We start from the raw sequence: 14784 nt of genomic DNA, 5'->3' as shown, positions 1-14784 counted from the left end.
ACTTATCCAGGAGAATCTGAAAATTTACTATTTTTTTTTTGACCTGGGTAGTGATTGTTCATGATCCTTCTCTTCAGAAAGGAGAGAACATCAGCTGCACTCTATGTTTAGTTGGATAATTATTGAGAATGAGCAAAAGTCTACATCGTAATAATAATTTGTTTAAGAGTAGCACACTTTTGATGAAGATCAATTTGATTCTAATTTTTCAGGCTTAGTTAAAAAAATCCACAGGACAGCTATCTTTTGAATTTGTCTCTTTAGGGTCATTTTGTCATCACTCAACTATGTCATTTTTACAAAGGCTTAAAGGTTCCTGTACTGTATTGTAGGTATAGAAGGTTTGGACAATGACTTTTAACTTTTTCTGGAATGTAGGCCCTTCTAGCATCTAAAAATTTTCTACCCTGCTCCCAATGTATTCTTATAGTAGATACGGCATCTCTACTAATATTATCTATTAAGTGTTGTATGGTATGAACTAATTTTTTTCAAATATTTGTAGAGTTTATGATGAGTCATTAAATTCATGTCAACTTTTTATCACTTCTCAGTCTATAGAAGCTACATCATTGATGCCTTTCTACAGCTTATTGTGGTAGTCCCAGATATGAGAATCTGGTTAGAGTTATGAAAGTTTCAGATTTTTATCTGGCTTGACTTTCAGCTTGTTTTACTATTTCTATTTCAATGCAATAAGTACTAAAATTCTGCTGCCACAAACCTTTATTATGAAAAGAGTTAGACATAATACAACTTAATATGGATTCATGGACCCTTTGTCACTGGTAGACCTGGACTGAATCATGGAGACCTGAATTCAAATTCAGACACCAACTCTGTGACCTTCATTAGATGACAATCATTCTGAGCCTCAGTTTTCTCACCTGTAAGGTTATATGGTTGAATAATAGAGTATAAAATTTTATGCTTTTCTCTTTTGAAAAAATACAAATTTTCTGTTAATAAAACAGCACAAACTAAAGGAAACATTTAAATACAAAATTCACTGCAGGGGTCCATAGTATACAGATTGGGAACCACTGATGTAGAACATGAATTTTAAGCCTGGAGATAACCTGGACTTTTTTAAAGTACCTGAACACAGTTTGCCTTTGTGTTCATTTGCGTCCTTCACACAAAGGAAAAGCCTGCCGACATCAACAAATGAGTGAATGAATGAATAAATGGATGAATAAGCAAGTGGCAGAACTGAGATTTGATCTCAGGTCTTAGCATTCTTTGCATTGGACTCTGCTGCTTCCCTTACCATGATGCCTTCTTCACTTTAGAAGGAGGGAGAGTTTAGTCAGGGAATGGGTAATAGCCTGGGGGGGGGGGAGTTAAGTGACTTACTCAAGGATATTCATGTTGTAACTTCATTGTTCTTCACTAGTTTCAGTCATATTCAACTCCGTGTGACCCCATTTAGGGGTTTTGGCAAAGATATCGAAATGGTTTGTCATTTCCTTTACCAGCTCATTTTACAGTATTAAGTGACTTGCCTAGGGTCACACACCTAAGAAATGTAAGGCTGGATTTGAACTTGGGTCCTCCTGATTCTAGGATTGGTACTCTATCCATTGTACTATCCAGTTGCTCCTTTGCAAATAGCAGAGGCAGGATGTAATCTTAAGCTTTCTGACTCTAGAGGCAGACTTTTCCCACTGTAATACCCACACAAATGGCTACTGTAGAAAAATGTTTAAAAGAAAAATTCAACAATGAGGTCAAAGTGCCATGTGAAGTTTGAAATAAATATTTTTTTTTCTATTGGGGATATCCAAGCTATTTGGAAGAGATAGCATTTGAGCTCTTCTTTAAAAGATGAGTAGAAATTGCAATAGATAGAGTACTGGCTCTGGAGTCAGGAGTTCAAATGTGACCCCAGACCCTTAATAATTATATAGCTGTGTGACCTTGGGCAAGCCACTTAACCCTATTACCTTGCAAAAATCAAACAAAAAATGATGAGTAGAAATTCAATAAATGAAGTAGTATGTGCAAACATAAGATTTTCTGGATGGAAGTGACTGAGCAAATTTCCCATTTTATTGAAAATGTGTGTGTGTGTGTGTGTGTATAAATGTTTCACTTTGTAGTGTACATAACTGGCATCAGGAAGACCTGAAATCTAATCTCAGGCACTTCTTAGGTATTTGACCCAGGTTAAGTCACTTTTTGTCTTAGTTTTCTCATTTGTTGTTCTTTTTTTAAAATTTATTTATTTAAGGCAAAAGAGTTAAGTGACTTGCTCATGGTCACACAGCTAGGCAATTGTTAAGTGTCTGAGATGGATTTGAATTCAGGTCCTCTTGACTCCAAGGTTGGTGCCTCCTAGTTATCTCATTTGTAAAATGAACTGGAGAAGGAAGGGTCATGAAGAGTCAGACATAATTGAAATAACTTTATAAAAACAACATAGTGTGGAAAGGAGTACAAATGGAATTAGAGGGACAGTCAGTCTGTGGAAGATCTTGTATGACAGACAAAAGAATTTGAAGTATATATATTTAAAACTTACTGCTCTGTCTTCTTTCCTACCTCTCCCTCAGGTCTCTGTAATAGAGGTAGATTAGGGTCCCAGAGGAAGAATGATAAATTACTGCCTTTATCCTCCTTCCTTCTTTTCCCTATTAGCAAATAAGAGAGGGAAGTGTTTCTATTGTTCACTCTCTTCTCTAGAGATGACCACTGGGTGGGGAGGCTTTCTTTACTAGTTTTTATGACTGCCAGACTATAAGAAGGTAAAAGTAATTACTTTTTCATCAAAAAGAGATTTGTGAGAGTCTTATTTTACCAGGTATGGTGACATTTCTAGTTTTAAAACCCGAGAGAGCATTAAAGAAACCTCATTATTTTAAAAATAATTTAATGTACAATATTGCCTTTGATACCAACATTTTAAAACTATCTAGAAAAATGAAACCTTGCAAATAAATTCTCTAAGGTCCTTTCCAGCTCTACCCATCTGTGAAATTAAGTATATAGGACTCAGTTCCAGTTTCAAAGAAAAATTAATATGAGGAATAGAATTCCAATGTCTGTGAAATCAAAATGTAGAAAGATCAGTAAGATACATGGGAAAATGAAATGTGCTGGGTTGCTGAACTCTGAGTTTGGTATCCAGAAATATAATTTTTGCTATTTATTTATATATTTATATATTTATTTATTTATTTTTAGGAACTACATACCTTGACCATGCAGGAACAACTCTGTTTCCACAAAGTCAGCTTACAAGGTTTATGGATGATCTAACTAAAAATATCTATGGTAAAGAATAAGAAACTTTTTGTTTGTTCTTTTCCTCAATTTAACCAAATTTACTGTTAAAGAGTAACACAGTTCTGAGGACATAGTGAGTATTCATTACATATTTGATGAGTTGATGAAATTGAAAGGTTTTTGACTTGTAGTGGAATTTAGATAAATACTTGCAAGAGGACTGGGAGCATGCCTGCCAAATATTTGAGTCAAAGGATGTGTATTCTTAATTAATCAATTAACTTGTTATTGAGTAACTGATACCTTTACAAATAAAATTCAAAGAAGGACTGACATTCACAGAAATGGATCTGGGGAAGAATCTTTTTCTTTTTGGTTGTGTCTGAGGTTAAATTTGAACTCAAGTCCTCTCCAGGGCTGATGCTCTATCCACTGCACCACTTAGCTGCCCTCTGAGGAAGAATCTTAAGAATAATCAGAGATTATATGGGTCATGATTGATTTCTTCAATAATTCAATTAATCAATCAAAAAATAAAGATTTATAAGAGTGCTTCCTATGTTCCAGGCTGTGTTAAACACTAGGGATTCAAAAGAGGCAAAAGACAATCCTTGCCTTCAAGGAGTTTATAGTTTAATAGGGGAGATGATATGGCAAATATATACAAAACAAGCTGTATACAGGATAAATGGAATATAATTGAAAGAGTGAAAGCATTGGCTTAAAACCAGGCTTCCTATAGAAGGTAGGACTTCAGTTGAATTTAGATGAAACCAAGGAAGTCAGTAGGCAGAGTTGGGAAGGGAGAACATTTAAGGCTTGGGGGGACAGCCAGAGATAATGCCTGGAGCTGAGAGATAGAGTGTCTAGTTTGTGGGATACCCAGGAAACCAATGTCACTGGATTGAGGAGTACATATGAGGACTGAGGTGTCTGAAGACTGGAAAGGTGGGGAAGGGGCTGGGTTATGAAGGACTTTGAATCCGAAGCAGAACATTTTATATTTGATCCCAGAGGCATTAGAAAGCTGTTAGAGTTTAGTGAGAAGAGGAGAGGATGAGTCTGTGGTCAGTCCAGTACTCTGTGCCACACGTTGCCTTTGTCACTCTCACATCTTGTTTGTCTCTTCTTATGATCACATAGTCTAATAGATGCCAATATTTGCTATAAGGCTACAACCAGGAAATTTTATTGTGTTTAATGGGATGAGAAGGTCATGAGATGCACAAGTCTTCAGTAGAAGATGACCATTCCTATTGTTTTTTCCAACTCCATTCCTCCCAAGAATTTCCTGCCATGTCTGGTAATCTGAGCCTACTCTAGCATTAAAGTCACCCAGAATTATAAGCCTGTCCTCTTTTGGTACATTGATAAGGGTCTCCAGCTCTTCATAAAATTTTTCTTTAACTTCATCAGTGTTCATCATGGTGGCAGCATAGGCACTGATGATGGTGGCATGGTGTTTTGCTGGAATTGTTGATCTCATTGTCCTGAGCCTGTCATTTACTCCTTTTGGCAGGAATTCAAGAATGTTGACTAGATTAGTTTTGATTGGAAAACCTAACCCAGCTTCCCTTTCTCTGTGACCATTCTAGAAAAATGTGTATCCAGCTCTGACTTCAGTAACCTGGCCTTCATTTGCCAGCCTTGTTTCACTAAGGGCTGCTATTTGGATACCATACCTGTTGAGTTCTCTTGCAACAAGAGCTGTTCATCTTTCAGGTCTATTGGATCTTGTGAATCTATGAGTGTGCTCATATTCCATGTTCTGATGGTGAGCAGAATCTTCTTTGAAGTTTTTGTAGATTTTTTTGTGTCTTGACCCCACCTGCTGCAGTAATCAGGCCATAATTGGGTAAGCAGACATTTTTTAGGACACCTTTTCTAGCCCCTTCCTTTCATAAGGAGGTGAGCCATGATGTCCTTAAAAGGGCTGCTCAGTCATCCAGGGGTCTGCTGAATCCCACTGCTGCTTTCAGTGGAGAAAAGACCCTATGACCTGCACTGCCTGAATGCAGGGTTGTGACTAGAGCTTCCAGTGTATCCACACCTGCTGCTTTGTCACTTGCCTGTCACCATAGGACTTTGAGGAATGGTTTTGAGTGATGTCTTTTATTGCGTGTGCAAATTGCATTTAAGTGAGGTAGAACTAGATGAAGTCAACTGCCTCACATTCTCTTCCAAAGTCATCATGATCCATCATAGCAAGACAGAGTCAAGACAACTGGTTATGGCTCTAGATTCAGTGGATGACCTTAGTGTCTTACATATCTAATCAAGCTGTAAACACAGCACTTGCTTCAGCTGGCTTCATGGCTATTGGAACAAAGAGTTCTCCTCCACCCATTCCACCACTGGAAAAACTTCACATGTTTGGGGTAAACATCCCCCACTACTCACCAATGAATTTGAGATTCCTTTGGTTTCCCTCAACCTATTTTAGCCTTCCTGCCAAAATGGTTTAGGGCGGGGGGGGGGGGGGGTGCTGCTGTGCATGCTAAAGCTTCTTGGAGCCACACGTGAGAGCTAGATGACTCAGATGGACATCAAAGGTGGAAAGCAGCTCTGAAGAGGGCTTGGCAGCCCTCATAGCAAGGTACTAGTTTTCCTTGAACACACTCAAGACCTAGAGGATGACATGATCAGAATCATGCTTTAAAAAAATCAATTTGGTGGTTGAATGAAAAATGAATTGGAATGGGGAAAGACTTGAGGTAGTCAGGTCCAGCAGATAATCTAGGCATCAGGTGATGAGGGCCTTCTCTAAAGTGGTGGCAACGGGGTGGCTAGGTAGTGCAGTAGATAGAGCACTGGCCCTGGAATCAGGAGTACCTGGGTTCAAATCTGGACTCAGACACTTAATAATTACCTAGCTGTGTGACCTTGGGCAAGCCACTTAACCCCATTTGCCTTTCAAAAACCTAAAAACAAAAACAAAAAAACCAAAACAAAATAAAGTGGTGGCAGTGTTATTGGAGTAAATGCCTCTATTTTTTTCTTTAAATAATGAGGCAAGTTTCTCAACTGAGAGAGTGATTGGAGGGAATCCATGGGAGGTTTGAGGAGGAATAAAAAAGTTTGGAAGACCAATTGTTGAGAATGGGCAACAGTGAGGGTCCAATTGAGGTTGAAAAACAAAAACTTGTAGTGGAGCCACTCAGAACATTTGCATGATTTTCTTTACCTTTGTTCAGCAGCACATGTATAGGAGCAAAGAAAATAAATTGTAGTAGTGTGATCCAAGATTGAGACTTGGCAGGGCATAATCAGTGAAGTAATAAGAAGACTAGTGATTCAAGAAAGGAGAAAAATGTAGAATTGAATTAGCTTACTGAAGGGTCAAGGTTGGAAGAAAAGGAGAGAGTAGCTAGTGTAGGGGGAGACAGCCTGGGAGAGAATTGAAGGGTCAGGGGATTGGAATCCTGGTATATATGAAGAAGAGGGATTTGTAAGGGAAGGCAAAGGTAGAAGTGAAAAAATCAATATATTATGACCAGAAAACAGGATTTTGAAATTCTTGAACATGGAGTTGGTACATTTTATAGACCTCTTGTAACTACAGTTTAGAGCAAGTCTTTAATATGTGCCATTCTGTCTTAGGACCAACTAAACAATAAAAAAATGTATTAAATGTCTAATATGTGTCTGGAACTCTACTAGGCACAGGAGATATAGATCAAAGGATATAATATCTCTACTTTTAATTAATAGAGAAATAAGTACATGTATTAAATACAGCATTTATATTAAGTGAACTCTGAGAAACACTAAGATACAAGATAATTTAAAAGGCAGAGAACACTAACAGTTGGGGGTTGGGGATCAAATAAGGCTACAAATGGAGATAATTCTTGATCTGCATTTTAAAGGAAGAGACAGGTTTGAGGGATGGTTACTGCTGGCAAACCACTCTGGTATCATTGCCAAGAAACTCCAAAATGGCATCACAAACAGTTCAACAGCAAAGGAATGGAGATGGCAGATGGAGTTTCAAGTGTGAAGAACAGAAAGAAGACTAGATTGGTTGGATCACAGTGTGGGGTAAAGAGAGGAATGTCCAGTCTAGAAAGAGAGGTGAGAGAGTAGGAACTTTAAAAGCCAAAAAGAGGAGTGTATGTTTTAACCTAGAGGAAAAAAGGGAGTCATTGGCATTGAATGAGTAGGAGAGTGATAGGGTTATATCTGCATTTGGGGAGGCTAGGGGTTCTGGTTTTGAGAATCTTGATGTCTGGGCCATTGTTAAGTTACAGGGCAGTAGGTTCATTCATCCTCCTGAACTAGCCAGGACTGCCCCAGTTCTGATGTTGATTGAATTATCCTTCTCTTCATTAGGTCCAAGGGGGAGAGGTTAAGTCTGTGGTCCTGGGAGTATTATATATAGAGAATATATAGAGAAAGAAGTAAACTTGCTATATGCATTCACAGAAAGGAAAAGCAGGGTTAATGGGTCGATGATATAGAGGCAAATTTCAGTTCAACTTGATAAAGAACTGTTAGATCTGTTCAATAATGAACAGGCTGCCAAATGAACTTGTGCCCTATCCCTGTGGTTAGTCGGTAGCAGATAAATATTTACTGAAGATATTAAAGAAAAGAATCTTGATTTGAGAAAGGATTGAACTGGATGACCTGGAAAATCATTTCTAATTCCATAAGACTATATTTCTATTGTTTTCTTCTCTCCAGACTAGTAAGGGATTATATTTTGATGAAGCACAAAAGTAGAGTATATACTTGTGTAATCTGACAGTTTGTTTCTTTATTTTTTCCTAGGTAATCCTCATAGCCAACATATCAGCAGCAAACTTACTTATGACACCATTGAACATGTGCGGTATAGGTAGGAGATATTTATTACAGGTTTCCTACATGTTATTGTTTGGTATTTATTTTTCATATTTCTCTGTTTATGACATTTTGTCTTTGATTCGTTTATCTTTTTTGTGAACAGTGTGTCCACATTTTCTCTTGTTATTCTGAAGTTTAAAGCATTTTGACCATTCATTAGTTATCATCTGATAATTTGTCTGAATTTGTGATTTCATCAATGGAGGTTGTATATTGAAGTCTTGGAAAGTTGTCTGGAACACAGAGGGATAAAGTGCCTAACCATAGGATTGGATGCAAGTCTTCATAGCTTTGAGGTTGCCTCTCAATCCACTATGTTACACTGCCTATCATACATGAAGTTCAATCCACTATCCTGTAGATGAAACCAAGCAACAGAATAAGAGTTAGCAAATTAATATGAGACAACAAGACAATCTCTGTTGGGATGTGAGAGTCTTACAAAGAAGAGGAAGAATAATATAAAGAACAAATCAAGTAGCTAAAGAAGTAATTTGATTTCTTTTTTTTTAGGTTTTTGGAAGGCAAATGGGGTTAAGTGGCTTGCCCAAGGCCACACAGCTAGGTAATTATTAAGTGCTTGAGACCGGATTTGAACCCAGGTACTCCTGACTCCAGGGCCAGTGCTTTATCCACTGCGCCACCTAGCCACCCCAAGTAATTTGATTTTAATATCAATATTTGTCAATTTTTGATTGGGAGACTTTTCAAATTACTATAGATTCTTCCCCTTGAAAGGAATAATGGCTAAAGATTTGACCTTGAAGACCTGGATTCAATTCTTCTTTCTCACACATATTTGCTATATGATCCGGAGCAACTCACAACTAGTACTCTAGGCAGCTCTCTAGGACTGGGCAACTTCACTGAGCAGGTGCTGATTTAAATTTGTGTGAGGATTCCCTGTATAACAATGAAAGCACAGATTCAGTTCCTAATCCTTATTTCATTACAGATTTGTGTAGTATCATCATATCAATCAGTATTACAACTCCACAAGTTCACCTTAACAGTTAAACCAATGTTATGCTCAGTTAACATGGCAACAATAATATTCAGAGGTTGAAACATGTCAAACAGCCTCAAATGTCAGTAAGATTTTTGGCCAGAAAAGTCTGAAAGGATCAAGGGGCGGCTAGGTGGTGCAGTGGATAGAGCACTTGCCCTGGAGTCAGGAATACCTGAGTTCAAATTCAGCCTCAGACACTACTTAACCCCATTTGCCTTGCAAAAACAAAACAAAACAAACCTAAAACAAACAAACCAAAAAAAAAAGGGATCAAAGCAGTAGGGTACCTCCACCTTTTGTTTTTTTTGTCCTTTGAATTTTCTTTCATGGCTTAAGAATCTAATTTATCTGGATTTACTCATTTGTCTCCATTTGAATGAGATATTATTTCTAATTCTTTATATATAAATTTTGAAATGTTGTATGAAATATTTCTATACCCATTAGACCAAAATATTCCAAGAAAATTACTATATGACATTAAATTTTTTCAGTACAAAAATTTATTTTCCCTCTGGCTAGTCTTCTACCTCCTCCTGAAAAAGAAATACCACAATTCTTATAACAAATAAGTATAGTCAAGCAAAACAAATTCTCAAATTGCTCATGTTCAAGAACAATGTGTCTATTATCATCACCTCTCTGTCAGGAAGTGAGGGTTATAGTCCTCTAGGGTTATAGTTGATTGTTGAGTTTTTAGAATTTTAAAATTGCTTTCCAAATTACTTGTTTTTATATTCTACATGGTATTACCAAAAGAGAGAAGAAAAGCAAAGGAACTAAAAAAAGTCACAGAGAAAGTGCAAAAAAAAAAGGCCAGCTTTGACAGTGAAGGTAAACAAGAAAAGCCATTTGTCAGGATTAGATTTTTAGTGTCTGCACAGAAAACTATGAATAATACTTACAAAAGATCAGTTAAATGCCAACAGGGTAAGATAGCAGTTTGATCAAAGGTCATTGAAAAACTTCAGCAGCATATGGCTAACCCAGTAGACCCAATGATTGTACTTAAAAGTTTTCAAGCCAGAAAACCATCCACAGGCCAGCCTGGAATCCAGAGATAAGACACCCGATCAAAAAAAAATAAGAACTCTTTAAAAACATTGATCTATAACCAATGAATGGGTAGGAAACTTTCAAGATATCTAGTATCCATGAAACTCATAAGAACAAAAATAAACATTCAACCCAGTCTTCAAGCAGAAGTATTTTGAGGAAATAATCATGCATAGCTGTGGGAAAAACCACATACAACAATTAAATAAAGAGCTGCAGAAATATATTCAGCCCCATGACAAGAGAATTCTTTACTAGTTTAAGAGAAAGATGTTCAGTGAAATGTTAGAATCTGGCAGTGATTATTCTGTGCTGGAAAATTTGACGATTCTATTAATTTTGAAGCAGCAATATTAATTTTTTATAAATGAATCTCATTTTCATTTTTAAATTAAATTTTTCCAAAAATTCTAGCTCCCTAATGCAGATTATTTGTAATGACTGGCTTTATGCACAGTATACACTATTTCTGCACATAGAGAATACATATTTCTGAGAGTAATAAAGAACATGTCATATATGAAAATTATTTATTAATAATTGATATCAAAATCAATATAAAAAATTTAGTTAGTACTCAATATGTGTTGTGTTGGGATGCAAAGAAAAAAGGAAATTCCCATTTTGTGTGTGTGTGTGTGTGTGTGTGTGTGTGTGTGTTATTTATTTTTTTTTAAATGTATTTTTTCCAACTACATGCAAAGAGAATTTTCAACATTAATTTTTTTGGTAAGATTCTGAATTCCACGTTTTTCTCCCTCCTTCCCTTTCCTTCCCCCTCTTCTTAACCACAAGTAATCTGATATAGATTATGTATGTATAACTATGTTAAAAATATTTCCATATTGGTCATACTGTGAAAAAAAAGAATTGACATAAAAGGGGCAAAAAACCATGAGAAGGAAAAACATAAAACTTAAATTTAAAAAGTTGAAAATAATATGCTTTGTTCTTCATTCAGACTCCATAGTTCTTTCTCTGGATTTAGATAGTGCAAATCCCTATTTTCAAAGAGTTTATATCTGCCTGAGGGTTTGAGGAGTAACCAATATGCACAGATAAACACATACAAAGTAAATTCAAGATTATTTTGGTGGAATATTGAGGCAGGCATTAATTCTTGAAGTGACAACTTAATTTTAAGAAATTTGCATTTTGTAACCTTCTTGTCAAACTGAAAGAACATGTAGCTCAGGCAACCTCAAACTTCCATTGACCAGGCAGGATGATGGGGGAAAGGTAGAATAGTTTTTGTATTTCAGCAAGCAGACATTTATTAGGTACCTACTCTAGGGTTGTATTTAAATTGATAATCATCTAATTTTATTTTATATTAAAATTTTTTTGTTCTGTCTCAAATTAATGTGAAATATTTTTAAGACTAGAGAAATTTGACCATGATTGCAGTATTATCAATTGCCCATTTTCTATTGGCCCAGCCCTCAAATCATAGCTAATAGTAATAGTATTCCCTCTTTAAACTAAAGTAGACATTTTAGGTCTAGATGACTTAAGGCAAGGAGATGCGGTTTAAAGTTAAAATAGGAAATCAACCAACAGTCTTCTGCTTCTTTTTTCAGGATCTTAGAACACTTCAATACTACTTCTGAAGACTACAGTATAATTTTTACCTCAGGGAGCACAGCTGCACTCAAACTAGTAGCAGAGACCTTCCCATGGAGACCAGCAAGCTCAGAGAACGAGGGAAGCAGATTTTGTTACCTGACAGATAGCCACACTTCTGTGGTGGGCATGAGGAAGATCACTGAGGCAAAGAAAGTGCCATCAATTTCTGTGAAACCAGAGGACATTTTGTTGTCACAGAAAAGCAATGGAGCAGTTTATGAACCAGCCTGCAAGACCCCTCATCTCTTTTGTTACCCAGCTCAGAGTAATTTTTCGGGAACTAGGTACCCCCTTTCTTGGATAGAAATGCTGAAGTCTGGATGTTTGAGTCCCATGACCATTCCAGGAGAATGGTTTGTATTGCTCGATGCAGCTTCGTACGTCAGCACTTCTCCTTTAGACCTGGCAGCCCATCCGGCAGACTTTATCCCCATTTCTTTTTATAAAATCTTTGGATTCCCCACTGGCTTAGGAGCACTGTTAGTAAACAATCGAGTTGCTCACTTCCTCCAGAAAACTTACTTTGGGGGAGGAACAGCTGCTGCGTACCTTGCTGGAGAAGATTTCTATGTCCCCAGAAAACCTATATCTGAAAGGTAATAGTTTAAACCAAAGGACAGACTGCAAGAGACAAGGCTAGTCCCAGAGTCCGGGGTGCGAGCCTGTCCAATCCTTTGACTGAATCCAAGGAGTTTAGCTAAAGCAGGAAGGAATGGGCAAGAATTTTAGATCCAAGAATCAATCAATAAGCATTTATTTAGGACCCACTAAGTGTCAGTGACTCCCCTCCTCACACAGAGGCTTCCATTAGTCTTTGTCCCTCTCCACTCTCAGAAAAAGGGAAGAATTCACTTTGGCAGGTTAAGAAGCTTCTAAACATGCTTAATTCTAGGTTAGCCTACTAAAAGACTTTTGTCTTTACTACAACGTTAGCAGATAGAAAACAGTCATAGAATACCTGTATATGCTTCCAAATCCATGTGGAAGATTGTGTCAAATAGAACCTTCTGGACATGCTTATAAAGACTGGTCATTCATTGTTGAGCCCCTCTTTTTTTTTTTCAGGTTTTTGCAAGGCAAATGGGGTTAAGTGGCTTGCCCAAGGCCACACACGTAATTATTAAGTGTCTGAGACTGGATTTGAACCCAGGTACTCCTGACTCCAAGGCCGGTACTTTATCCACTATGCTACCTAGCCACTCCAAGGGGCCCCTCTTTTTACTACGATGAAAATGTAACAGTCTCCCTTAAAAGACTTTTCATTCTATTTATTATCTTAGAGGTGAGGATTAGTAACAGAGTTACTAGTAAACAGGACTGGTGAATTCTGAACATTCTTTTGTATTTTTTTTTAATTAGTTAGAAGCATTCCTGAGCCCACAGATTCTGATTTCTTATTTCATCATGAACAAATGCTAGGAATATCTCACAAAACTCTGCCTTCCACCACAGTGCTCCTATCCTTCTCTGGGGCTCCAGGTTGTTACAGGAAATATGAAGAAGGATCCTTTCTTTCTCCCTCTACCAACCCCCGCTCTAGCAGGATTATAGACTTGATATATTGGGTGCCAGGATAAAATTTCCAGATCATATCTTTTCTAGTCTGTTTGAAAAAGGATATATATGTTTCATCCAGGTTTTGTAAGACACAATTAATCATTGTAATAGAAATGGGGCTTATATAGACAGGGAAGGTGTTTTCCTAGAATGGTTTGAGGAAGAAGAGAGCAGTAAAACATAGTATGAACCTTAAGAGAGTCAATAAAAGCAGACTAGAAGAAAATGGGGGAAATTTGTTGCATGATGAAAATACAGCTGGGGTTTGCAAATTTTTTAAAGATTCTAATGAATTGAGTGATCAAACCAAACTTTAATCCTGCCCCCAAATAAAGACCCTGCTCATAGATGGTAGTATCTTTGAATACCCCAAACCACCAGGAAATATTTGAGTGGGTTACATATAAGTTGATCACCCCAATTGCTTATAGCAAGAGCAGAGACTGATAAAGGTTTTATTGAGGAGGGAGGAAATAACTGGCATAGCTGCTATAGATTGTAAGAAGATCAAACTTAAATAGCAACTAGATACTCTCTGGCTCAATAATGACTTAGAAAATCACAGATTAACATTATGTATGTTGGATTGCATTTTTATTCATTTTGTTTCACATTTCCCAATTTGCTTTTAATCTATTTGGGGTGGCACTGGGAATGCCAATGGCTGACACCTCTACTGTAGAGTAAGCTTAGTGCTTAAAATACACATTCACATTAAAGTTTCAGAGCACTCCTATAATGTAGGTGCTGTGAAAATTATCTTCATTTTGTAAGTGAAGGAACAGGTTGCAAAAGGTTAAGTGAATTATTTGAGACCAAACCATCACTTAAGGTCAGAGGAAAAATTTGAATTTAGGTCCTCTGACCACAGCTCCATTGCTTTTTATTCTGTATCATTCTGATAAAAATTATGAAAGGGAAATCTTAATTTCAAATTAACTCCAATTTATCCTGTGCATGTCTTGTTTGCACATGGTTATTTGTATGTTTGCATGTTTTTTCCTCCCCTCATTAGATGATGAGCTCCTTGAGGGCAATATTTTGGCTTTCTTTGAAACCTTAACATTTACCTAGAAGGTATTTAATAATAGCTTATTGATGTGACTTAATTTGAGTCACTGATTCTGCTAGGTCCTACTTAAATCTTATGCTTTACTCTAACCATTGTCTGGTAGTAATAGGTAGTGGACGGTTTCTTATAGGCAACCATAATCACAGTAATAAGAGCTGATGTTATTTTGTTCCAGAGCATTTTATGTATATTATCTCATTTGATCCTCAAAACAGTTTTTTGAGGCAGGTACTGTATTTTTTCCATTTTATAGATCAGGAAACTAATTTTTGGAGAATTCAAATGACTTGGTTAAGGTCATACAACTAATAAATATCTAAGATGAGGTGCTTACAAGAGTATAATATATTTGGAAAGATCTTAAAGAGTCTAAGAAAGCCTTTCAATA

At 36.8% G+C, this 14784-nt stretch overlaps 1 protein-coding gene across 2 annotated transcripts in view; it reads left to right on the top strand.

Annotated features, from left to right (window-relative positions):
• MOCOS (molybdenum cofactor sulfurase) overlaps window positions 1–14784 on the top strand; it is a 113807-nt gene that overhangs the window by 15690 nt on the left and 83333 nt on the right. The window contains exons 2-4 of one of the 2 annotated variants that reach the window (XM_074204610.1): window positions 3187–3276; window positions 8002–8068; window positions 11722–12363. In XM_074204610.1, the coding sequence (XP_074060711.1) occupies window positions 3187–3276; window positions 8002–8068; window positions 11722–12363 (799 nt within the window). The remainder of the gene's footprint in view (window positions 1–3186; window positions 3277–8001; window positions 8069–11721; window positions 12364–14784) is intronic. The other variant, XM_074204611.1, reaches the window with a different exon arrangement.

This window comes from Macrotis lagotis, chromosome X (assembly GCF_037893015.1).
Source record: "Macrotis lagotis isolate mMagLag1 chromosome X, bilby.v1.9.chrom.fasta, whole genome shotgun sequence".
Lineage (NCBI taxonomy): Eukaryota > Metazoa > Chordata > Mammalia > Peramelemorphia > Peramelidae > Macrotis > Macrotis lagotis.
The sequence above is the reverse complement of the archived record's forward strand: the minus strand, read 5'-3'. Positions and strand labels throughout refer to the sequence as shown.